Source organism: Talpa europaea (genome assembly GCF_964194135.1).
Source record: "Talpa europaea genome assembly, chromosome: 6".
NCBI classification, from domain to species: domain Eukaryota; kingdom Metazoa; phylum Chordata; class Mammalia; order Eulipotyphla; family Talpidae; genus Talpa; species Talpa europaea.
In genome coordinates, this window is record NC_140072.1 from 114812649 (window position 1) to 114839806 (window position 27158).

At 37.0% G+C, this 27158-nt stretch overlaps 1 protein-coding gene across 2 annotated transcripts in view; it reads right to left on the reverse strand.

The window, feature by feature from the left end:
• Nucleotides 1-27158, reverse strand: part of KLF12 (KLF transcription factor 12) — a gene marked incomplete at both ends in the record, with an annotated part of 279428 nt that overhangs the window by 206133 nt on the left and 46137 nt on the right. For both annotated transcript variants that reach the window (XM_084235699.1, XM_084235698.1), the window contains one exon: nucleotides 21942-22031. In XM_084235699.1, the coding sequence (XP_084091825.1) occupies nucleotides 21942-22031 (90 nt within the window). The remainder of the gene's footprint in view (nucleotides 1-21941; nucleotides 22032-27158) is intronic.

A 27158-nucleotide genomic window follows, 5' to 3' on the forward strand; every position in this document is an offset into this window, starting at 1 on the left:
AAAAAGACACAGAGTTGCAGCCTGGATTAAGAAACAAAACCCAACCTTTTGCTGTCTCCAGGAAACACATTTAGCTACAAAAGATAAAAATAGGCTCAAAGTTAAAGGATGGAAAACAATCCTACAAGCAAATGGACCAAAAAAGAAAGCAGGAACAGCTATACTTATATCAGATAAAACAGATTTCAAACTCAAAAAGATAAAAAGAGACCCCAAGGGTCACTACATTATGATCAAGGGGACAATACTTCAAGAAGAAATAACACTCATTAACATATACTCACCAAACGAAGGAGCACCAAAATATATCAGACAACTGTTGTCCTCTCTGAAAACAGACATCAGAGAAAACACATACGTAGTGGGAGACTTCAACACACCACTATCAACAATGGATAGATCAACAAGACAAAAAATAAGTAAAGAAACTAAAGCTCTAAATAAGGACCTAGAGCAATTGGGCTTAACAGACATCTATAGAACACTAAACCCCAAAAAAACGGAGTACACATTTTTCTCAAGCGCACACGGATCATTCTCCAGGATCGATCACATACTGGGGCACAAGACAAACATCAACAGATACACCAAGATTGAAATCATATCAACCATCTTTTCTGACCATGAAGGCATCAAACTAGAAATAAACCATAGAAAGAAGGCAAGGAACTTTCCTACCTCATGGAGATTAAAAACCACACTACTGGAAGACCATTGGACTAATGAGGAGATCAAAGAAGAAATTAAAAAATTTTTTGAATTGAACGACAAGGAGGACACCAATATCCTAAATGTATGGGATGCAGCAAAAGCAGTAATAAGAGGAAAATATATAGCAATAGAAGCTCACATCAAGAAACAAGAAAGAACGCAAAGAAACAACCTAATCTCGAAGCTCAAAGATCTAGAAAAAGAACAACAAAAAAACCCCAAAACCAGTAGAAGAAAAGAAATAATAAAAACCAAAGAAGAAATAAATGAAATTGAAACTAAAAAAACAATCCAAAAGATCAATGAAACCAAGAGCTGGTTCTTTGAAAAAATCAATAAAATAGACAAACCCCTAGCCAGGCTCACAAAGGAAAAAAGGGAGAAAGCACAAATAAACAGGATCATCAATGAAAGAGGAGAAATCACAACGGACACAGCAGAAATCAAAAGAATAATCAGTAACTACTATGAACAGTTATATGGAAACAAGTTCAACAATCTAGAGGAGATGGACAAATTCCTACAACTCTACAATCACCCAAAGCTAGATAAAGAAGAAATAGAACACCTAAACAGACCAATTACAATTAGCGAAATTGAAATGGTAATAAAAAACCTCCCCAAAAACAAAAGCCCAGGACCTGATGGATTTACAAATGAATTCTACCAAACATTCAGAGACGAATTAGTGCCTATCCTTCACAAACTCTTCCAAAAAATTGAGAAGGAAGGGACAATACCAAACACGTTCTATGAAGCCAACATTACACTAATACCAAAACCGAACAAGGACAACACAAAAAAGGAAAACTACAGGCCAATCTCCCTAATGAACACTGATGCAAAAATCCTCAATAAAATTTTAGCTATCAGAATCCAACAATGTATCCATAAGATAATTCACCACGACCAAGTTGGATTCATTCCAGGGGCACAAGGATGGTTTAACATCCGAAAATCAATCAACGTTATCCAACACATCAACAAAAAGAAATATAAAAACCATATGATAATATCAATAGATGCTGAGAAAGCTTTCGACAAAGTGCAACACCCATTCATGATAAAAGCCCTTGAAATTCTTGGGATACAAGGAACATACCTCAACATCATAAAGGCCATCTATGACAAGCCAACAGCCAGTATCATTCTCAATGGTGAAAAGCTGAAAGCAATTCCATTAAGATCTGGAACAAGACAAGGATGTCCACTCTCACCATTGCTTTTCAATATAATACTGGAAGTCCTAGCCAGGGCAATAAGACAAGAGAAAGACATCCAAGGAATCCAAATAGGAAAAGAAGAAGTCAAACTATCACTATTTGCAGACGATATGATATTATATATAGAGAACCCCAAAAACTCCACAGAAAAGCTAATTCAACTCATCAATCAGTTCAGTAAAGTGGCAGGATACAAAATCAACACGCAAAAGTCAGTAGCCTTCCTATACACAAACAATAAATCTGAAGAAGAAGAAATCAAAAAGACCATCCCTTTTGTTATTGAAACAAAAAAAATCAAATATTTGGGAATAAATCTAACAAAAGAGGTAAAGGACCTATACAAAGAAAACTATAAAACACTGTTAAAAGAAATAGAAGAAGACACAAAGAAATGGAGAGACATCCCCTGCTCATGGATTGGAAGAATAAACATTATTAAAATGGCCATCCTTCCAAAAGCAATATACAGATTCAATGCTATTCCAATCAAAATTTCAATGTCATTCTTCAAAGAAATAGAACAATTATTGATGAAATTCATATGGAATCACAAAAAACCCCGAATAGCCAAAGCTCTCCTGAAAAAAAAAGAAGGGAATGGAGGCATCAGACTCCCAGACTTCAAACTATACTACAAAGCCATAATCATCAAAACTGCATGGTATTGGAACAAGAACAGACATACAGACCAATGGAATCGAATAGAAAATCCAGAAATAAACCCACAGATTTATGGTCAACTAATCTTTGACAAAGGAGCAAAGAATATGCATTGGAGCAAAGAAAGTTTGTTCAATAAATGGTGCTGGGAAAACTGGGTCGCTACATGCAAAAGAATGAAGCTTGACCACCACCTCACACCATACACAAAAATCAACTCAAAATGGATTAAAGAACTAGACATAAGACCTGAAACCATAAAATATATAGAAGGAAATATAGGCGAAACACTACGTGATTTGCACATCAAAGACATCTTTACAGACACATCACCCAAAGCAGTGATAGTGAAGGCAAAGATAAACAGCTGGGACTACATCAAATTAAAGAGCTTTTGCACAGCAAAAGAGACAATAACAAAAACAAAGAGAAACCCCACCAACTGGGAGAACATTTTTGCACCCAACACTAATGATAAAGGACTGATCACAAAAATCTGCAAAGAGCTGATGAGACTCAACAACAACAAAGAAAATAATCCAGTCAAAAAATGGGCAGAAGAGCTTAAAAGAAACTTCTCTGAAGAGGAAATGCAAATGGCCAACAGGCATATGAAAAAATGTTCAACATCACTTGTCATCAGGGAAATGCAAATCAAAACTACCATGAGATACCATCTTACACCAGTGAGAATGGCACATATTAAAAAAACTAGCAACAACAAATGTTGGCGAGGGTGTGGAGAAAAAGGAACTCTTCTGCACTGTTGGTGGGAGTGCAAACTGGTCCAACCACTGTGGAAAGCTGTGTGGAGATTTCTGGACCTACTAAACATAGAGCTTCCATATGATCCAGCAATTCCACTCCTAGGTATTTACCCAAAGGACACAGAAACATCAATTCCAAAGAACACCTGCACCCCTATGTTTATAGCAGCACTGTTTACAATAGCTAAGCTTTGGAAACAACCCAAATGCCCAAAAATAGATGACTGGATCAAGAAGATGTGGTACATATATACCATGGAATATTACTCAGCATTCAAAAAAGATAAACACATGCAATTTGCAGCAACATGGATGGCGCTGGAAGGGATCATGCTCAGCGAAATAAGCCAAAAAGAAAAAGAAAAATACCGGATGGTCTCACTCATAGCAGGAATCTAGAAAACTTAAATAAGGGACCAGGAAAATGAATAACTATAAGATAGTGAAAATCAAAATCAACAAAAAACTATGAACCAGAGACACTTTTAGGGGGGCGGGAGGGAAGGGATTGGGGTCAGAATGGGGGGGCTGCAATTGTATGGGGAATATAACAATAAAATTTATTAAAAAAAAAAAAAAAAAAAAAAAAATCAAACCAAAGCATATTATGACCAAAACAAATGGATCCAAAGTATTTTACACATTAACAAAATTATCTTGCTTACCAGTCCTAATTAATCTATATGCTTTCTCTTATAAAAAAAAAAAAAAATAAATTGTAAAATACATAAAGTAGATAACAAAGTATATAATACCCTAAAATTTGAATTGTAACACCTAATTTCATGATTTCAGGGTTCTTCCATGAATATCTGCTCAAAGTCCCTCCCCCCCAGTTTTTTAAACAAGTATGTAAATAAAGAAATAATGGATGAGAACCAAAGGTATTATAAAAAGATACCTTATTTCACAAAACTAGTCAGGCCAAATCACTCCAACTTTGAAAAATACAGAATGGTTCAGTTTTAAGCACATGTGTTTCTCTGCTTGAATTAATTACCCAAATAATTGTAGCTATGCAGAATCAGGCCAAATTCACTGCACCACTGTACTGTAGGGCTCCAGTAAAATGAAGGGTCTGCAGAATCACACATCATTTTAAGTCTCTAACTGAGAACATGACAAACCAGCACTCAAGTAACTCTGTGGCGCCATAAAAATAATGGGCCCAAAGTAATCCCACAGATTATTCCCAAAATGTTACACAGGATTATAATGAAATCATATTAGATAAATGAAATGGCAAAAAGAATTTGAAAGAGTGTGAAGCATGAAACTCAAATGTCTAACCCCTTAACTATAACACAGCTTTTATGTAACAAATATCGATAATTTCAATTTTATCTAAATGAATTCTGAAACAGTTGAACAGTCCTGACAATTCAGTACCCCAGCCAGAAGTGGAGAATAACACAAATGAGACAGTGAGGAAGGGAAAAAAAGAAACCACTATGTCAGCTAAGAGTGGGGGGAGTGCCCCAGAAACACTGGATCACCCAAAGAAAGCACTTAGTGCTATGCCAACATTCTTCTTTCATATTAGAAGTAACAGGGATCTATTGTCCAAACAAATGAATGAATTATACCCTCTTTTGCTCAGGAAAAAACTACTCAGAAAGATCAGCACCACTGCCAATGAAGTTTTTCCACAATAATTCCACCTATCCAACAATGTCCTATCAGCCATATTTCTTCTCCAAACTCTTACATCAAAATTCAGTGACATTTTCATTTATATCATCAGGCCTGCACTTTCTAGCACCAACACTAACTTATATCATTCAAGTCCATGATGATTTCAGGGGATCTTATCTGTCCATAGCTCTATTGATAATCCTGAACTGCATACATACTGGCAGTTGAAAGATGCAGGAAGTTAAATCCATTAGCTAAAGGGTAAATGTTAGAAGTCCTGCATTATAATCTTACAAATGTCACTGATTATCTCTGGTCTTCAGAAAAGTGATTTTATTATCATGTTTCCAATTTCTTTTCTTTTTTTTTTTTTATAAAGATTTATTTATTTATCTATACAAGCACTGGGTACAGTCAGAAGCACAGGAATAGCGGACGGCTAGGATTGGTCTGAGCGCCACGTGGGACCCTCGCCCAGAGGCCAGGGATCGAACCGGTGCTGCAGAGGCTGCGGGCAGCCTCGCAACCCAGCGCTCAACCGCTGTGCCACGGGGAGGCCCCATGTTTCCAATTACTTATGTGAAAAAGAGGTGATGACAATACTCTGTAGCATATCTCTACTGAATTGATGCAAACATCAAATGCAAAAGAAAGTGCTCTGTATTATTCAAGGAAGCATGCATATGCAACATAACACTTGTTGAGATCATTATTCAGATTATGAACTCTGAAGAGCCAGAGGAAGTGCATTTCTAATATCAAAGAAATGCAAATGGAGATTAATCAAATAGGATTTAGTAAACTAATCAATAGACAACAGTGTTTCAATAAGTAATTTTCATAAAACATGATAATAAAATATTGAGAATGGTTATTCAAGATTTGCAAAAATCAATGATGTTCTTTGATTGAATGATGCTCCTTGATTGTTTCACCTAGCATATTCTGAACATTTGTTAAATGACAGCTAGTATCACAGAAAAGCATCTACTTTAGTTCAAACAACTGGTTATGACACTGAACCACATACTGAACTGCATCATCTCAAAGAAGTTACTTAACCATTGATAATTACATCTGTCCTCATTGATAAAGTGGAGATAATTACCAAAAGTGACAGATGAAATGATAAAAATGACTTGGCACATCAAAGTATCAATAAATGTTACCTTTCCTAGCTATTCTTATTTAGAACATTACTATTAGTATATCCTGCAAATAACCATGAAGTTTCTATTGATCCTTAACAACCTATCTCATAAATACCAGAACTGAAAGTCCAGAAATGAATCCACAAATATAAGTGGACATCCACCTTATAGCAAAGGAGCCAGGAGAAAAGACAACCTCTTCCATAAATGCTGCTGGGAAACCTGGACAGCTACATGCAGAAAAATGAAAATAGACCACTATCTTAAACCATATACAAAAATTAATTCAAAATGGATCAAAGACTTGGAAACAAAACCTGAAACCACAAAATACATGCAAAAACATAAGCTGTCCATTCATGGACACCAGCCTGAGATATCTCTTCAGGGATAGGACTCAACAACAAGGAAAGCAAAAGCAAAAAATTAAACAAATAGGACTATATCAAGCTAAAAAGCTTCTGTACAGAGAAAGAAACTTGCATCAAAATGAAAAGTTATCTGACTGAACAGAAGATATTTGCACATCGTACATCTGACAAAGGGTTAATATCCAAAATATAAAACTCAACAACAACAAAAACCATGCAATGAAACAATGGACAAATGATCTGAGTTGACACTGCTCAAAATAAGAGATGCAGAGAGATGGCTGACAGGCACATGCAGAGGTGCTCCTCACCTCTTATTATTAGGGAAATGCACACCAAAACCACAATGAGATATTGTCTCACACTGGAATGACCATTATCAGTAAGATGAGAAAGAGCAAGTGTTGACAAGGATGTGGAGACAAGGGAACATTCCCAGCAGTGCTGCTGGGAATGGAAACTTTCCATGTAGCCACTATGGAAGACAGTGTGGAGTTTCCTCTAAAATTCAGGGATGGGCCTCCCCAGTGATGCAGTGGGTTGAGCGCAGCGCTGTGAAGCTGTCCACAAACTCTGCAGTGCGGGTTCGATTCCCGGCCGGCCAGGGAAACACCCACATGGTGCAGCAGACCTCTCCTGACTCGCCCGCTGCTTCTCTCAGTAATGCTTTTGGTCCATCTGCCTGTTCTGCTCCCCGCTCTGTCTCTGGTGAATCCTCTAACCCTCCCATGCCTCTGGCCTACACCCCAGCTCTGTATGAATAAATCTTAAAATAAAACAAAACAAAACAAAATACAATTAAATAAATAAAATAAAATTCAGGGGCTGGGGGAAGAGCACAGGGAATAAGATGATGGACTATGAGAGTGCTTTGGGGATGGGAAAACTTCAGTGACATCGCCTGAAGGGAGAAATCATATACTGCCCCAAAATTAACAATGATATAAGAAAAAAATACTAAAATAAAAATACAGACTAGAATGAAAAAATTCAGACTAGAAATACCATAATATACAACTATCTCACTGTAGACATTTACCTGAAGAATACAAAAGCACTAATATGAAAAGACAGATGTACCCCTATGTTCAATGCAGCATTATTTACAAGAAAAGAAAATAACCTAAGTACCCACTGAGGAATGAAGGCCTAAAGAAGATGTGGGATAAATAACACAATGGAATACTACTCAAGCTATAAAAGAAATGAAATCATATCATTTCTGACAACCTGCATGGTCCTTGAGGGTTTTTCACTAAGTGAAATAAGTCAGATGAACAAGCTAAACACCATATGATTTCACTCATATGTGTACTATAAAGAAACAAAGCAAATGAACAAACAAATTTCTTAGATAGAGGAAATAGACTGGTAGTTACCAGAGAGGTCTGGGGTTGCAAGAAGATGAAATGCCTAAAGGGGGTAACTCTAAGGGGGTGGAAGGAAATTACACTTTTGGAGGCGACTATGATGTATATACACATAGTCAATGTATGATGTATATACACACGATGTCAAATTATAACGCTGTATACCTGAAACCTATATAATGTTTTAAAACAATGCTACTTGAATACAAATGTATTAAAAAAAAACTGTGGTGGGGCAGCAGGTGACAGCAAATGACAGCAATCAGACAATGTGGGTAGATAGACGTAACTTGTTGTATTTTATGACTTGAAAAACAACAGTGATATTACTGATACTTGTTTACCACATTAATGATGATACGCATGAAAATCTTACTTCTTTGCAAAATAGTTGATAGTAAAAGATTACGGAAATTCTCTGCAAGATATATGTCATTAGTGAGAAAACTTTTGCCTGGGTAGCACAAAAAACATGCTCTTAGAGGACAATGGATGGATGTGAAAAGAATACAGAGACTGTCAGGTTACTAAAATGTGCCAATAGCTACCGAGGTATTCATGGAAAACACTTCACACCTCAAATACTTTGCCTCTTTAATTTTTAAATAAATACAAAAATATATTAAGGATCTAATTTTAAATAGTCTGATACACATCTTTTCAAGGAATTAAAAAGAAAACTGAAAACAACCAGGAGACTTGTTCTACTGTCTTGCTATAGCTGATATTATCAAAAAAGGCTGGAGGGTTTAAATCCATAAATGTACTGATTTCTTTCAAGTCCAAAATTTAAATAATAAATAACTATGGTGTATTTTTTAAAGAATCTAAGAAAAGTAACTTTAATTTTGGAAAGTCTGCCTTGTTTAGCTGAGAGACTTTAACACTGAATAATCTCAGTGGTTATTTTCAAGGCTTTATTGATAAAGATATAATGAGTTATGACATGAATCTAGCAATGCAATAGAAGCTTGACAGTTGGCAATGAAATTGATCATGGAGACTATAAGTCATCTGAAAATGATAGTTCATTTATGACTGACAAGAAGTACATATTTCTTTACTAAGAAAACCTTCTGACAATATTCCCTTAAGATAAGAAAAAAAGACTGACCAGTGGCTCAGAGATAGAATCCTTTTTTAAAAAAATACCACATACATAACCACTCTTCAAGACATTAAATTGATGGAAACTGTCACCAGGTAGAATGAGCAAAGCTAGTAAAGAATACATTTTCCTTGGTGATGACTCAGATCTAATTTGTGAGGCATTGGGGGGAAATGTTGATCTCTTTCTGTTGTTACACATCTGTGGAAGTCTGAATTCACAAAGTGCTCTAACACAGAAGCAGAGAAGTTTTCTAGAAGGTTAATCTAGTATGTGGTGTCAACTCTGCTCACTTAGTTGATTTCTGAAATTAACAGAAACACGGTGAAATTGCCTGTGTGGCAATCGGGGAGAATTTCTGCACAATTTTACTATTTGTTAATTAAATGAAAACATTTTTATATGAAAACAAACCTACCTTGTGTGATTAAGATAAAGGAGAGATTCAGATAGTTCTTACTACAGAGTACTATGTGCACTAGTGTCTCAATCTCTGTAGGTAAATTTGCATTTCTAGGAACACTCAACTAAAACTTTCCCTAAGATCTGCTTAAATCCTTCTTAAACATTAATATTGTAGTGGGAATTATTTGACATCAGATCATTTCCAATGTAATGACTTAGTTATAAAAACTCAAAGTTGAGCAACAAAGACAGCTTGCAGAAATGGAAAGATACTGATTCATAAGACATTTATCCATTTTCATATCTGTTACTGGTCGTTTGATCTTGTTCTCAAGTATCTCTGCATTTAACTTATTGCATTTATACTATTATATCAATGCAAAGTGTTTACTAAGGTACATAAGCAGTTAGGAATCTTGCCATGGTGAAAGGCCCCATTCTGTCCCTGGTGATAATCCTTGTTTTCAGGTCTGTTTTGTCTAATATTAACAAAGGCACCAAAGCTTTGTTTATGCTATTATTTAGCAAAACTATACCATCTTTAGGGGTTCAGTTCAGTAATATTTACTATATTCACATGGTTGTGTAACAGATCTATAGCACTTTTTCATGTAGCAAAAGTGAAAATCTACTCATCAAACAATTCCCCATTCTTTTTTTTTTTTTAAGATTTATTTATTTTATACAACAACTGGGGTACAGGCCAGATGTGTGGGAGGGAGAGAGGATTCACCAGAGACAGAGCGGGGAGCAGAACAGGCAGACTGACGAAATACACTGCTGAGGGGAGCAGTGGGCAAGACAGGAGAGGTCTGCTGTGCCATGTGGGACCCTCGCCGGCCTGCAGGGATCTAACTGGTGCTGCAGAGGCTGCGGACAGCTTCACAGTGCAGCGCTCAACCACCTGCACCACCAGGGGATGCCCACAGTTCCCCATTCTTTTATCTGTTTTATCATTTTGACTACTTTGGATTCTATCCTTTCAACCTATATGTAAAACTTTATCTGTATCTTTACATTTAAAAAAAGTTTCTTAAGGGCCTCCTCTGGTGGCGCAGCGGTTGAGCACTGGGCCGAAGGGCTGCCCACAGCCTCTGCAGCGCAAGTTTGTTCCCCGGCTGCCGGCGAGGGTCCCACAAAAAAAAAAAAAAGTTTCTTAAAGATAACATATATATTTGGGCTTTCCTTTTAAGATAACATACATTTGGGCTTTCCTTTTATTTCAAATCTGACAATCTATCTTATAATTGGAGTGCTTAAACTATCTGCATGTGACTTAACAATCAATGGACTCAGCTTCAATGTACCATCTTGCTATTTTCTTCCTCTTTTATCTGTTCTTTTTTCGTTTTTCTTCTTTTCCCTCTTTCCTCAGATATAATTGAGTATTTTTTAAATGATTCTTGTTCATCTCCACCATTGATTTATTAACTATGTCTCACTGTTGAAGAGTACGGTGTGTGTGTGTGGTGTCTGTCCATGGTTATGGTTACTTTAGAGTTTATAATATATATATCCTTTAACTTAACAGTCTACTTTCAAATAAAATGTATCACTTCACATCACTTCACATTTAAAATAGTATATACTTTCCACCAAGCCTTCTACTCTATGTGCTACTATTGCCACTCATTTTTGCTCAATATATGTTTATAAACTGCATAATGTAGATCTTTTATATTTGCCATATATTTACCATTTTGAGTGTTCCTGATTCCCCTGTGTCAATGCAAATTTCTAAGTTTCATTTTCCTTCTTACTAAAGTAGTTCTTTCTTCTGTCCTGAATGGTGTCTGATAAGAAGTCTGATTTTCATTCCTCCCTATTATGAGATGCTTTTAAGCCAACTGTGTTCATTACTTCTTTTCAGAAATTTGATTATTATATGCTTTCAGTGCAGTTTCTTCTGCTAAGGGTTTATTGAACTTCTTGGATTGGTGGATTTACAGTTTGTGTGACATGTGGGTAATGTCCAGCCATTATTTCTTGAAATATTTCTTATTACCCACCCCCTCCATTCCTGAGAGTTCACATGTACATTTTTTAAGATTTTTATTTATTTATACATACAAGAACTAGGGTACAGGCGCAGGAGGGTGAGAGAATTCACCAGAGACAGAGTGGGGAGCAGAACAGGCAGAAGGACTGGAAACACTGCTCAGCAGGTGAGACAGGAGAGGTCTGTCGCACCATGTGGGTATCTCCCTGGCTGGCCGGGAATTGAACCTATGCTATAGAGGCTGCAGACAGCTTCACAGCGCTGTACTCACCTTGCTGTGTGACCCAGGAGGCCCTCAAGTTTACATTTTTTTAAGACAACTTAGAAATTATTCCACAGCTCACTGAGGCTCTGTCCATTATTTTCAGTCTTTATTTATCTTTGTCTTTATTTGAATATTTTATATTGTTATGTATGTAGAGTCACTGATCCTTGCATTGCATCATCTATAGATCCTCACTGTTTTTTAAATTTCAGACATTTTTTTATCTGTGAAGCTTAATTTTATCCTTCTCTTCTCATCATGTTCATATTTTCCTTCACATATTTCAATATATTCACAGGATGTTTTAAGGTCCACGTTTATTAATTCACTATTACTGTCACTTCTAAATATGCCTCTAGTTAACTGACTTTTTCATTGGGTGTTTAGATGATGGATATTTTCCTGATTCTTTTCTCTCCTGGTAATTTGAATTGATGCTAGACCTTGGGACTTTTCATTATTGGTCTTCCTTCAGTATGCTGGATTTTATTCTGGCACAATTATGAATAATCTGCAAATAAGTATGACCCTTTCAAGTCTTCTTAGGTATGTCATAACAGGGTTTAGATCTGACTATTAGGGGACTAATTCAACCCTATAACTAACTCATGACCCTTCTTTCTTTCCATTTTAGGATGTGTGAACTTCACGTGAACTCTAAAATCTGTCACTGTCTTTTTTATTCTTTCCTTGTATTGCTCCACATACAGGTAGATCAATACTCAGCTAAACCTTTAAGATCACTCTGATAATCGCCTGAACTCTCTTTCAAACAACTCCTTGCTCTCTGTTATCATCCCTCTTAAAAACCAGTTTTTCAAAATATTAAAAGCGGTGTTCAACATCCCTTATAATCAGGGAAATGCAAATCAAAACCACACTAACATACCACCTTACACCAAATAAGAATGGCACATATCAAAAAAAACAAGCAACAATAAATGTTGGTGAGGATGTGGTGAAAAAGGAACTCTCCTACATTGCTGGTGGGAGTGCAAACTGGTCTAACCACTATGGAAAGCTGTCTGGAGATTCCTCAACCTGGTAAAAATGGAGCTACCAGGCCTCCCCGGTGGCACAGTGGTTGAGCGCTGGGTTGCGAAGCTACCCGCGGCCTCTGCGGCGCCGGTTCGATCCCCGGCTGCTCCCCGGCCACCGGAGGAGGGTCCCACATGGCGTGCAGACCTCTCCTGCCGCCCGCTGCTCCCCTCAGCAGTGTACTTCGGTCCTTCTGCCTGCTCTGCTCCCCGCTCTGGCTCTAGTGAATTCTCTCACCATCCCGCGCTTCTGACTGTACCCAGTGCATGTATAAACAAACAAACAAACAAACAAATAAATAAATAAAACATGCCTCTTAAAAAAAAAAAATAAATAAATAAATAAATAAATAAATAAATAAATAAATAAATAGATAAATAAATAAAGATGGAGCTACCATATGACTCGGCAATTCCACTACTAGGGATCTACCCAAAGGACACAAAAACATTGATTCAAAAGATACCCGTACACCTCTCTTCATTACAGCACTGTTTACACTAGGTAAAACCTGGAAACAACCCAAATGCCAAAAAATAGATGACTGGATCAAGAAGATGTGGAATATATACACTATGGAATATTATTCAGCAATCAAAAAAGATAAACTCATGCCATTCGCAGCAACGTGGATGGAGCTAGAAGGAATGATGCTCAGTGAAATCAGTCAGAAGGAAAAAGAAAAATATCAGATGTTTCACTTATAACAGGAATATAGGGGAACCAAGTAAGACATCCGTGTGAAAAAAAATAATAATGGTATAAAACACAACAAAGAAAAACAGACAATTATAAATCAGAGACATCCTGCAGGGGAGGAGAAGGGAGAGGGATCAGAGGGAGAGAGGTAGGAGAACAGGAGACTGTGTTGATGGTACATGGGCGCCTTGGGGAAGAAAATTCTATGGGGACTCAACCTGAGGGTGGGGGGAAGCAAATATTGTTTAAAAAAAATAAAATTAAAATTAAAAAATAATTAAAAGTCGATCTAGCCTATGATCCAGCAACTATACTACTAGATATCTACTTAAAGAATGCAAAACCACTAATTCATAGCAATACAAGCACTCCCATGTTTGCTGCAGCACTATTTACAACAGTCAAGTTATGGAAACAACCTATGGGTTCAACCACAGATGAGCGGATTAAGATAATGTGACACACACACACACACATACACGTGTGCGCATACAGGGGGTGGGAATACTATTTAGCAATAAAAAGGAAAGATGAAATCTTGCCATTTATGATAACATGGATAGAACTAGAGGGTATTATGTAAAGTAAGTTAGAAGAAAGATAAATAGGGAATGATTTCACTTGAGTATAATTTTAAACAAAAAAAAGGAACAGATAAAATTAAACCAAAACAATTCCTAGAAATATGACTGCGGAACTGAGGCTATCAGAAAGGGAGGTTGAAGTGGGAAAGGTAACTAAAGGGGGGAGGGGACTATCGTGAAGGATTATGGGTGCTCCGGTGGTGGTGTAACATACATTTGAATAGATATGAACCTATATCCTGAAACATATAAAATTTTACCACAATGAAATATATATATAGCTTATACATATAGTTCTCTCTATGTATAACTATATATAACTATATACCATATATAACTATATATGTGTGTATGTATGTATATATGTGTGTGTATATATATATATATAGTTTCTTTTAAAAAAATTAGTTGCTTTGACCTCTCCAACTTCCAATCCTGCCTGCTTAACTCAGTGTGACTGCTAGACCCTATATGAGTTCTCCAGGCAAGAAGCAGAGGTAATCTAGAGTTAACCTTTTTTGCTCTATTCCTAAGAACAACAACCCCAACTGCTTGTCATTCAATTTGTCAAAATCATTTAATATATTTTGTTGGTTTTCTAATCGTTTATTGTGGGAGGTTAATTTCCATCACAGCTAATCTTTCATGGTCAGAAAAAAGCCCTCCAATGGTTGAAGGCAGTAACTTCATGAGGCACTTTATAAACTGTATATCCATATGCAAATGTTAGCACAAGAAAACTAGACAGAGAGGCATGCCTCAGTCCAGATTGCTTGTTTTTCTTTTTTTTAAAAAAAGGGATTTTTATTTATTTATGCATACAAGAGCTGGGGTGTAGGCCAGATCAGTGAGGGGTGAGAGGATTCACCAGAGACAGAGTGGGGAGCAGAACAGGTAGATCTACCTAAATACACTGTTGAGGGGAGTGGCGGGTAAAACAGGAGAGGTCTGCTTCACAATGTGGGTTAGCTCCTTAGACAAGGATTGAACTCATGCCACAGCAGCTGGCGATAGCTTGATAGCACTGAAACTTTAACCCCTGCACCTCCCAGATTGCTTGTTTTTCTACCAAAAGACTGGTGCCGGAAGGAGACCAAAATCTTGCACAAACTGAAATATTCTAGAAATTTTGATTTCCCCAAATCAAAATTCTTGACTTACTCAGGGCATGAAATTTCTTTAAGAAGTGTTCCTTTTAACAAAGCACTGACCCTATAAAAATGCAAATAACTTTTAGAGAGAATAGCATTTTACATTCACCTCAATTAATAAGACCACAGCTAGAACTGGTCATCATTGGTACCTTGAACCATCAGAGCACAGAGGGTCAAGGTGTCTGGATTATGGCTGGAGGAGAATGAAGTCCAAGAAGAAAGTCCATTGCTAACAGGAAAGAAGGAGGGCAGAATTATCAACTTCACAGCTTTGCCCAGGGCAGGCCCTGAGGGAAAGGATTTGTCTGCCTGCTATATTTCCCCTGGGTACTATCTGTAATTACTATCACAGCTCATTGATTTTCAATTCTTTCTATTAATACATTTATTGGCCACTCTGACATTATTAAAATCAGTCCAAGTCTGCTTCTTCAGTGGAGAGGTTATCTCTTGATCCTAAAATATGAATTTTGCAAGTGCAGAGATTTTTTTTCTGCTTTTCAAAAAATATTCTCCTCATATTAGCAATAACACAGCTTCTGCATGTTTTTCTTTGAAGCCAGGTAGTGACAGGCAAAGATTTCTCTATAGATCAAAAGATTTCAAGCAGTGGGTTATCAGAGAATATTAAATGATAAGCAAATTCAAATTTCTAAGATAATTCCACCAATTTAGCAGCTAGGCTGGCTCCTGTTCCACAGTAGGGGAGGTAATAATGAGCCTCTGTTAAAGGGTAATGCAAGTGGCATTTTCATAAAGGCTTCTCTTCTGATAAAATCATTAAAGTAACATTGTCTTTACACACAGATGTACATGAACATTTTTATGTTAAATTAAACATAGTGGTTTATAGAGGAAAAGGAAAAAGTTAGGTTCCTTATTTGGTCTCTCCCCGCTCCTGCCCCCACTAAAGCTACTGAATTTTAATGTAATGGCCTATCTTATGCAAGCATTTCACTGTTCATGTCTGGGTTCAGCAACAATACTTGTATCTGCCTATATTTCTTTATTAAGCTAAGGACTGGGATTTTATTTTCAAAATCGCGCCTGTCTCCAAATCCTCTCAATACTACAGTGTGACACCGACTCTCATAATAACTAGCATCTGAGTTAATCACGATTTATTGAGCCCTGCCTATTCATAAGCTCCTTGTGTAGAGATGATGGCGAATAATGAAAATATAAAGCAATAACTCTGGTCTCCAGGAAGTTACAAAAGAGTTGGTTTGTCGTTGCTAGTCAGTTCTTGGTCATATAGAAATGTCCTCAAGCCCTTGTTAGTGATGCTCCACAGAACGGTTTGCAAAATTTACTGGAAGCAACCTCTAAGGAAAAGATCATCGTTCTCTGTAGTCCTGCCTCTAAATTTAGGGAGCTCTGAGGCATCTCTGCTCTGGCAAGGGCTGATGTTTTCTGCAAGTGAGGCAAGGAGAACACAGCTACACCTATCCCTACCTGTTGCCCTGCCTGTGCTGGGCCAACTGCATGGCTCTCTCCCATGTGACTCTCTCTCTCTTTCCACACACACACACACACACACACACACACACACACACACACACACCTGCATGGCTCTCTCCCATGTGACTCTCTCCTGCTACACACACACACACACACATACACACACACTATTGCCACTACTCTCTACCTACAGCCAGTGGGTTAAACTGTACAAGAAGGGCAAAGGAACCAAAGGCTGCAACACCGCTGTGGGTGATGCAGGGCTTAAGTCAGCTGCTTCCCTGCAGCAGACTCCTCATGAGTTCGAGAACAGCGAAGGTGACAGAGCAAGGAATATATCTCTCCTAGCTCCCTCAGATGCCCCCTGCATCTGCAATTAAAAATATTTATATTCAGAGAGTTATTTTCTTTTTTCAAACATTTTCCTTTAACGAACTTCTGTACACAATTACAGTAGTTAAGGCCCCTTGGACCTATTACCCAGCTTCAAAAAGAAACAATACAACCTAACTTGTATGTCACGACCCCCATATCAAGGTTTCCTTCCCATTGTGTTTCACAACAAAACTCAGACATTTAATCGATTCATCTATAAATATATCAAGAAGTATCTTAAAGTGAACCCAGAACTCCTTTTTAAAAGTTGGCCAAACACCGTTATTATACCAAAATATTATATCATTTTTGTATTCATTTACAAATTAATTTCTGGCTTCATTAATCTGTGTTTTACAAGACAAATTCTAATTCAGAATTTGCAACATTTCTCCAGATATGCTTAAATGAATATATACACAAAACAGTAAGTGTTCCAGTTTGAGATTTACCTGTAGTCTACTTTTGGAATCATAAATTCTTTCATTTTTCTTAAAGATTTATTTTATTTATTTATGCCTACAAGAACTGGGGTGTAGGTCAGAGGTGTGGGGGGTGGTTGACAGGATTCAACAGAGATAGAGTGGGGAGCAGAATAGGCAGATCTACTGAAATACACTGCTGAGAGGAGCAGCGGGCGAGACAGGAGAGGTCTGCTGCCCCATGTGGGTTGCTCCCTGGCCAGGGATCAAACTCGTGCTGCAGTGGCTGGGGATAGCTTGATAGCACTGAGGTTTCAACCCCTGCGCCGCCAGGGAGGCCCCATAGAATCATAAATTAATAAAGTTGTCAAAATCGCTACTAAATACCTATGGAACTGCAGCAAGAAGAACTGAAGTGAAAAAGAAAGAAACTGAAGCAATGGGGCCTTTTTTATACCTGGTTTCCTCTATAAGGAGGCAGGCAGGCTCTGGGCCATAGGGTGGTTCACTTCACTTCCCAGTTGAGGACAAAGGAGAGGACACTGACCGTCACAGCTGGCACGACTGAATCTGCACACAGCTCAAGCCACTTCCAAGACCGTGCATGTGTGCAGCTGCACACAGGTAGCTTCACCGCATTCTGACTACTGAACTCATTACCAGACATGCTGCCTCCCGCTCCTTGTCCCTAACAGGGACCACAGGCTGTGAGGCTCAGCCTGGAAAAGCTTCATCTCCAATACCCCCACTTTACAGATAAGCAAATAAAGTCCTGGAGAAAAGTAACTTTCCAACATCACTCACACCTGTAAAATGCCAGGAATAAAATCGCATTTCCTGTCTTTGAATAGGTACCCTTTCACTGCATACTGCATATCTCTAGTGTAACATTCATTACTCTTCTTCCTGCTTTAGTCCTTTGTTTAGTAACATGTTAGTACATCCAAAGGCTGACGGCATTTGGGAAGCTCTTGTAACAGCAGGACACAAGCATAAAAGGTGACAAAGTGATCCTGACATTGTGTGCTGTGCCCCCGAAGTGTGTCACAGGAGCATGTGCCTTCCAGGGACCGCTCAGCAGTGGGTGCCATAGCAATGATGAGCCTGAAGGAATATGAAGTCACATTTCAGGAGATAATAATCATCTACTTAGATGTCATGACATGTAAGTGTCAGAGGATTCCAGACAAAAGGAGGTGCACAGAGTTGGTGTCAATATGCCAACCTATCCATCCGGTTCAGAGGGCTACAAAATAAAGTCTCTGCCACCAATGAGAATGGGTTTTTCCATTTTTATTTTTGTATTCACAACAATCCTGTAAGGTCAGTAGAGTCAGCTGATAATTAGTTGTTGACTGGCTTCGTATTTTTCACTATGAGTGTTATAATGTTGGACAAGTTGAATAAACATATACTTTGAGCACTTATCATGTGCCAGGAACTAGAGAGATTGAGGTGGAAGAAATAGTTCTTTCCCTATAGTTCTTATAAGAGCTTAGAATCAGATTAAGAGACAATGGACATGTACTGACACTATAAAACTATTAAGAGGAGGAGGAGGCAAGGTAGGGGCAGAAGTTTTCAGCTAACAGAGAAAGCAGACCTTAGGCCTTTCCACAGTCTTTCTTTAAACTCTGACAGTGCTCATTGGATCCTGATTCTTCTGAGGGGTGGAGGGACATGCAGAGACCAGTCCACAGCAGAAGATCAAAGGGACTATTTATAGTGAGAAAGAGAAACAGGCATTCGTGGTGCATTGAACCAGGTCTATGAAAACAGGCAGACCTTACAAAAGCTACCTGCAGTCTAAAAGGAGGAACTTTTCTTTCTCCAAGACTTCAGGTTAATGTTTGTGTCTTAAAAGGAGTCTCAAAACTAGGTGTTTCAGAATGATGATAGGATCTAACTGCTACGCCAACTTCAGCCCTTCTCATATACTGCTGTGATGTATACACACATTTCTGTAATGTTTGGTTTACTGTAACTAAAATGTGTCAACTTCTTCCAAAGCCCCTGATCACATATGTGATTATTTCAATTTTTGCCAATGTGTTTACATTTTCTTATTAAGAATCAAAGTTCAGCCATCATTTCTTAGTAAATGAAGAGAGTCTTGTAAGAGGTCAATAAATTTTCAGAATTCTCGTACTCCTTATGAAAAAACAGTTCTGAAATTGTATGGTGTGTCACCTATCCCACTAACTTCAATGAAAAACATCAGTGAAGCAACCAAAAGTAAAATTCACTGAAATTCTAGATTTTATCTGTAATTTGAAAGAAGAGTTGATTCAAAGTATTACCTATGACTATGACTAAATGCAAATTATTGTTTTCCCTTAATAGTTATGATACAGATCACTAAACACCACAGGCTGCATCTCTTTAAGTTTTACAGTAAGAGAGAACAAAATTATATCCACCACAAGTACATATAGAACCAAGGGAAAAAATCAAATTTCTTTCCCCCACCAAAATACACAGTCTAAATAAGGGTTAAAAATACCAACATTAGCTCCATTCACAAGAAAGGAAATTGATTATATTGAGCAGACATTAAGCAAAATCTGTGAACCTACATTTTTCCTTTTCCTACTGGATGACAGAAAAAGTGTTCCATAAATAATGTGACCTGAGGTTCTTGTTCACACTGTGAAATATCTGAGAATACTGGCTATTGTTTTTTCTACATCTAAATCTTTCATGAAAACCTTACCTTTAAGCTGAAAACATGATAGTGAAAGGGAGAGAGTTATCTAGACTGGTGATAAGAATAAACATTGTCCTGGCTCTGACCAGTGACTCAGGTAATATTTTCTAACTGGTCTTCTGTACTCTGTGCCTTCTCTTCCAACATGCATGGCTTGATCTTGAAAAACATGATGTGAAATAAAATAATATTGTGAAATACACTACTTTTTCTATTTTCCATCACCAGGAAATGGGCTATCCTCTCTGAATGAGATGTGAATGATCAACTGGATTTGTTAAATTAAATATATTAAAATTTATTTTAATAAACAATTACTAATACATCTATGATAAAAACACAGAACACCAAAGAGATAAATCCTTGCTGTGATTTATGTTAATCAATAAAGGTAAAAACTACTATATTTAGAGGAGAGTTTAACTCCTTGAGTCAGACTAGAAAATCCAGGCAAACTAAAGAAGACATTCACTGAAGCTATGGCTATACTTAATAATTAGTAATGGACACACAGTTTTTCTTTCCTGATACTCTCCTGTCAAAAATCTTGGGTTTAGTCATGTTGTCGTATGTTGAAATGTGGAGTTGGATTACTGGTTGACATACTCTACAAAGTTTTTTCTGAACTTCAACACTGAACACAGAGGTGAAATGATATCCTCTACCACAATACAGTTCTGTTTCAGACACAGACTTACATTGAAGAAAAGAATCTATATTGAAATGCCATACACTACTGACACAGGTTGTTCCAGAATGGGGAAATTATCAAAGAGAGCTTCTAAATGCTACCATCTGGATCCATTCCCTAGGATACCCTTATGATGAAATTCTTTTGATTCTTCAGTATCCTGATCCTCTGAATGGGTCCCAGATGAACTTCACACATGCTGATTTTTAAAATCATGAGATTTTATTCACACTTAAAATGTCTTTTGATTGCTCCATTATAAAACATTTATACTATTGTTTCATTGTTCTTTTTTGAATAAGAGATGTAGTAACAAGATTAAAATGAAATATTTAATTGGGGCCCTTTAATAAATCATCTGCACTACCTTAGTGGTGGTGGTTTGATAAGCAGGTATTCAGTTTTCTAAGCAGGCAGTGTGCACTCAGGTACACAGCAGTGCTTCCTCACTTGAATACAAATGTGGTCTGCTGATGCAGCAAGCAGTTCTACTTTCCTTATCATGTTCAACTAGTAAAGCTATAAATGGTAACAATTATTAAATCTCCTATACCTTATTTTAAAAATCTAGCTATACCTTAAGGCTTTACATTTTCAGTAGCCATACACTAATTCATCAATCTGGTTATGAACTTTTGCTTTTATGCACTTCTCTAACCCACTGACCTTAGCTTCATCAACTGTCCCCTATACTCTTCATGAAGTAAAAAGGGGTAAATACAAACATCAAAAGAGAAATATATCCAACAAACAGTAACACCCCCATACCTGTGCTCTATAATTTCCTAATTTCCAAACAACTCAGCAATTTTTACACTGTTTATATTCCCACCTTATTTTAAAATACTACTTCTTTGCTTTGGATATTTATTAGCTATTCAAAGTATTCACCAACTTAAATAAAGTCATAAGGTTCTTATAAGGCCACTATGCCTTCCTAATTTCAGGTAGTTTGTTTTCTAAGTTTGTAAAATCTGAGGCTGTGAGTAGGTTACAATCAACAATACTCCCAGATAACTTTTACTCGAGAAAGAAAAGTTCTGGCAAGGGAAGAATCAGAAGTATCTGCAAAGCTCAGGATGCTCTGAGAATGATAGCTACTGTCACAGAGAAAAAGGGAGTCATCTGAAACTTCAGCTTACCCCTTGTTCAGATTCCAGAAGCTCTGTTTTGACTCTGACTGCCGGCATCCCATCAAGCATTAACATTCTGTTCTCAAAGGTGTTGATATTCTGACAATAAAAAAGAGAGAATGAAATTCAGCTATAAAGCATTCAAGAGAGGACATCTGGTAGAGACTTCTTTCATTGTAGTGCATTTAGTACTGCTAACCTAATTTTTTAACAATGAAGTATAATTAAATGAGAATATCAGCATAACCAATTATCCCCCCATTCTGAACTTTCATTTAAAATAATGACCAAGAAGTTGAATTAATCAGTCTGATTCTCTGACCTCTGGGTGGGAGGTCAGACTGTAATAAACTGAAGTAAGGAAGCTTTACATTAATTTATATGGGGCTGGAACAATTCATTGCACTTTTGCCACAGTGGAATGAAATATCAGGCACATTTCTTTCTTTATTCCTTAGTTCTGAAGATTGCGTTAAATACAGAAATTCATAAAGAAGAAAACATATACAAATAACATATCCTCCCATGTTAATATTAAAGTTCAGATAATTTAAAAAATGAGGTAATAAAATTCTAGGTATACTGAATTTTGGAAGCATGGCAATTCTAATCAAATCAATACCAGACATCTACCTTAAAATCAACTGACATGAATTGTGGATAAAGCCAAAATTCTTAAACTGAAGTCATAGCCAAGAATAAATGATAATTCATTTTCTGTTATGGTATGTGTTTGGCTCAAATTTATCAACTCCTCAAAGGATTCAATAGAATCTCAAACAACATTTATAAATAGATTAAATCAAGGTCATTTTTTACTAATTTTCACTGCTTTGGAGATTTTCTGAAGTCAATAACCTATGAAGGGAATCCAAAAGCCACATATTAATGCTTGCTGAAGGCCAAAATCAGGCTCATGTATTAAAACATGTTTAGAATGTCAATTTTACCCTCAGACACAGACTAAGAAACTGAAATGACTAAATTTGTGATGTAGAATGATTACTTTTGCTCAATTATAGCCTAACGCTGCATGACACTGAAGTGGTCTTTTTAAAAGAAAAAGATTCATTTCTACATATTTTGCCTACATGGCAATCAAGGTTAATATTTCTAAACCTTCAGCTTTTCCCTTTCCATACAGTTGCTTTTCTACCAAAATAGACAGTTTAATAAAAGCAACTCCATCTCAACAAATCATAAATTAAGTATTTTATTACCAAATAATACCAACAGAGTGCAGTATAGTGAAGCTCTAATTATTTCTCCATTTCTTGACTCTTCTTTTTTGTTTAAGAAAAATAATCTAAGAGAGAGAATTTATAGGGTCTCTTATCACAGCTTTTTGCTTGGAGAAATCAACAAGAAGAAAAAGCAGATTTACTCTAGAATTAACTAGTGAGCATTTAAAAGTTCCTTGATACCTAGTTTATTAGGTAATAAAAAGAAGGAAACTAATTACTATCATGTTCTTTTCTTAGAAATGTACAATATAATTAAAACTGGCAGGATATACTTATCCATTTTTTGCTTTTGACGTGTCCATATTTTTAAAGCAATTTGCATCCTAATATATAACTTAGAGCAGAAGGAAACTATAGTAGCATCTCGACCTCAGTTAATTTGTTCCAAGGCGAAAATCTTTTCACTGAGGCTGGTGGGCTGTTTACACATCAGACATAGATCTCAAATCCCAATGTGTCACTTGCTTCTGTGGCTGGAGGCAGCCAGCTTGGCTTGCTACCACGGAATCTCAGGGAAGCCTTCTCTGCAGTGGCCAGCCCTCCATTCCCTGCCTTTCACACACAGTGCCAGGAATCTGAGGCAACAAAGCATCCCGAGGCTGTTTGGTTGGTAGACAATGAAGGATGAGTTGATATTGCTTCCTACCCTGGAGGAGGTCTTGCCCAGACAAAAAGGAAAGAACAAGGTTCTCAAAGGAGGGGAAAAGACAAAGAGCCACTCTGGAAAGGCAGGTTTAATGAACTGTTCGAATCTGATTAGAGGCTAATGTCCCTTTTAGTACTTTGTACCAATTTACAGCTGATATACTTTAACCATTTTCTTCACCGGCTGTGATAAACTCATTAGTTTAAAAAATGCAAGCTAACCAGAGTCTTTGAAGTTAAAAACTGATAAATCATGAAACTCTGACTGAGTCCATATTCCATTTAGCATATTTACATACCATTAGATATTTTGTGATGAGTAGTTTTTATATTGTTCTTGAAAAATTTCTACATGTGTGAAAGACAAGGTATGTCTCTTCAGTTTCAAGTGAAAAAATTAACATATTTTCAAATTTTTTTAAGAATTTTCCCTGGGAATATTTCTTCCCATGATTTCCCAAGAGCATCCATGATCACAACCATTATAAAAACCTTAAATGACAATGTTCTTGGGTAAGGAATCAACTATCAACTATTAAACTCTTATACTAGTGCAAGCTCAATCTGTACATATGCCTGACAGTTATATTGTAAATATATATTGAAGGCTATTAATCTCCATATTAATGATTCTAACCCTGTTCAGAATAAACATAAGCACTGAACATCAATCATACCATCAAATCTTTCAGGAAGCTGAGTGGTTTTCAAAGAGCGCCCGATAAGTATAAAGCATTGAGGATATAGTCCTTGGAAAAAAATATCGACGGATTGATCTCTCTAAACTAAAATCATGTGCATATAATCTTAGTTGACTGTAAACTAGAAATATGTAATAAACTCTGATAGTTTGAAACTGCTGTCAAACCCAACTTGCCATGATCTTAATCAAAACACATTTGTTGCAGAATCAATAGCTCAATTGATTCCCAAGAGGTAAATAAAATTATGCTGTCATCAATTTCAGTGACATGGCATGCTTTGTGTATTTATGTTGTAACAAACATTTTGATATCCTGCAACTCTCATGACTATAATTTGTGCATAAACCTGTATGTTCATAAGCACATATACACACATACATGTGATATGCGTACACCTATGTACTTTTTTCCTCAGAGTAAATTCTATGATTTAAAGCAAATGCTACCATCAAATTCATTGGCAGGAGATTGACCAATCACATGTACAATGAATGAGAATGCTACTCCAGATAGACCCTGCTTGACAGTAGCTCTCCCAGACAAAATCATAAGCACAAGCAACGTTGATGCTATCATTTCAAAATGTTTTGAATGAAATGTGCAGGAAGGAAAAGGCTGATGTCAACAATCACAACTCATATAAACAGAACAGGGGTGAATTTTCAGGCCAACTACTACAATCTTCCTTGCTATTCTCATAATGCAGATCTTTTCCTCTCTCTCCTCCTGAGTGTGCTTTGCACAATTGGAGTAATGAAACCAGCCAGTCAATATTCAATAGACCTAATTTTTATATAAGGTTTCCTTTCATAAGCCAAAATATTTACTGGTAATTTTGTCATCTCTGGAGGTACAGTACATAGTCACTTAAGTATGTATCCATCTTAAATCTTCTTGTTTGGCCACAAGTGACGAGAAATAGAAATTGCACCATCTCTCATGCCCACGTTATATTAAACAGCAACATAAGGGACATGAGTGACGAGTCAGGATTCACAAGCTGATTAAGGCACTTTCATGAGAGATTCCAAAAGGTTTATGATGCAAGCATCATACTTGCATACTTCCTAAGGATCAGATTCTGGGCTAAGAGCTGAGCATATAGGTATCTGTCTAAATCCTCACAGAAACCCAAAAGGGTGATGCTATATTGTCTGAAGATTAGGCACCTGAGACATAGGCAGGTTAATCTTTCAAAGTCACAAAATTAGCAAGTGGGTTATGATGCATGCCAACTGACTGAAAACATCATCCTTTGAGTACTTTGGGCAACAGAATTAGATTGCAAGAAAATAATTTTGTTTCTAAAAAAGACTTCTCTAAGAAGTCAACCTTTCTTCCTTGACACATCTCTAACACAACATGAACAACAATAAAAACCAACAATAGTAATTTTTTTCAAGTCGTTAAGACAGATGCATCAGTCTAACCAACTATTAGGTTACTTTGAAAAATATAACTATTTTCTCCCAACCCTAGAACTTGTACCCAGGTGCAAGAGAATCGGTGAATCCCTCCTGTTCTGTATAGGAAAAGACCAGCAAACCTAAGAGATTAGAATCATATTCCGGCAATGGTTTCAATTACCTATTGTTATGCAATAAATCACATAGTAGTAGAAAACAACAATCATTTTTATTTCTATCTTAGTAACAAACATAACAACAACACTTAAATTAGGCATACTCGCTAAGGATGAGATCCTGGGTTAAGAGCTGTGCATATAGATACCTGTCTAATCCTCACAGAAACTGAAGAGGTTGATGTTATATTATCTTAAGATCAAGCACCTGAGACACGGGCGGTTAAATTGTTCAAGGTCACACTACCTCACACCATACACAAAAATCAACTCAAAATGGATTAAAGAACTAGACATAAGACCTGAAACCATAAAATACATAGAAGGAAATATAGGTGAAACACTACGTGATTTGCATATCAAAGACATCTTTACAGACACATCACCCAAAGCAGTGATAGTGAAGGCAAAGATAAACAGCTGGGACTACATCAAATTAAAGAGCTTCTGCACAGCAAAAGAGACAATAACAAAAACAAAGAGAAACCCCACCAACTGGGAGAACATTTCTGCACCCAACACTAATGATAAAGGACTGATCACAAAAATCTGCAAAGAGCTGATGAGACTCAACAACAACAAAGAAAATAACCCAGTCAAAAAATGGGCAGAAGAGCTAAAAAGAAACTTCTCTGAAGAGGAAATGCAAATGGCCAACAGACATATGAAAAAATGTTCAACATCACTTGTAATCAGGGAAATGCAAATCAAAACTACCATGAGATACCATCTCACACCAGTGAGAATGGCACATATTAAAAAAAACTAGCAACAACAAATGTTGGCGAGGGTGTGGAGAAAAAGGAACTCTCCTGCATTGTTGGTGGGAATGCAAACTGGTCCAACCACTATGGAGAGCTGTGTGGAGATTTCTGGACCTACTAAACATAGAGCTTCCATATGATCCAGCAATTCCACTCCTAGGTATTTACCCAAAGGACACAGAAACATCAATTCCAAAGAACACCTGCACCCCTATGTTTATAGCAGCACTATTTACAATAGCTAAGCTTTGGAAACAACCCAAACGCCCAAAAAATAGATGACTGGA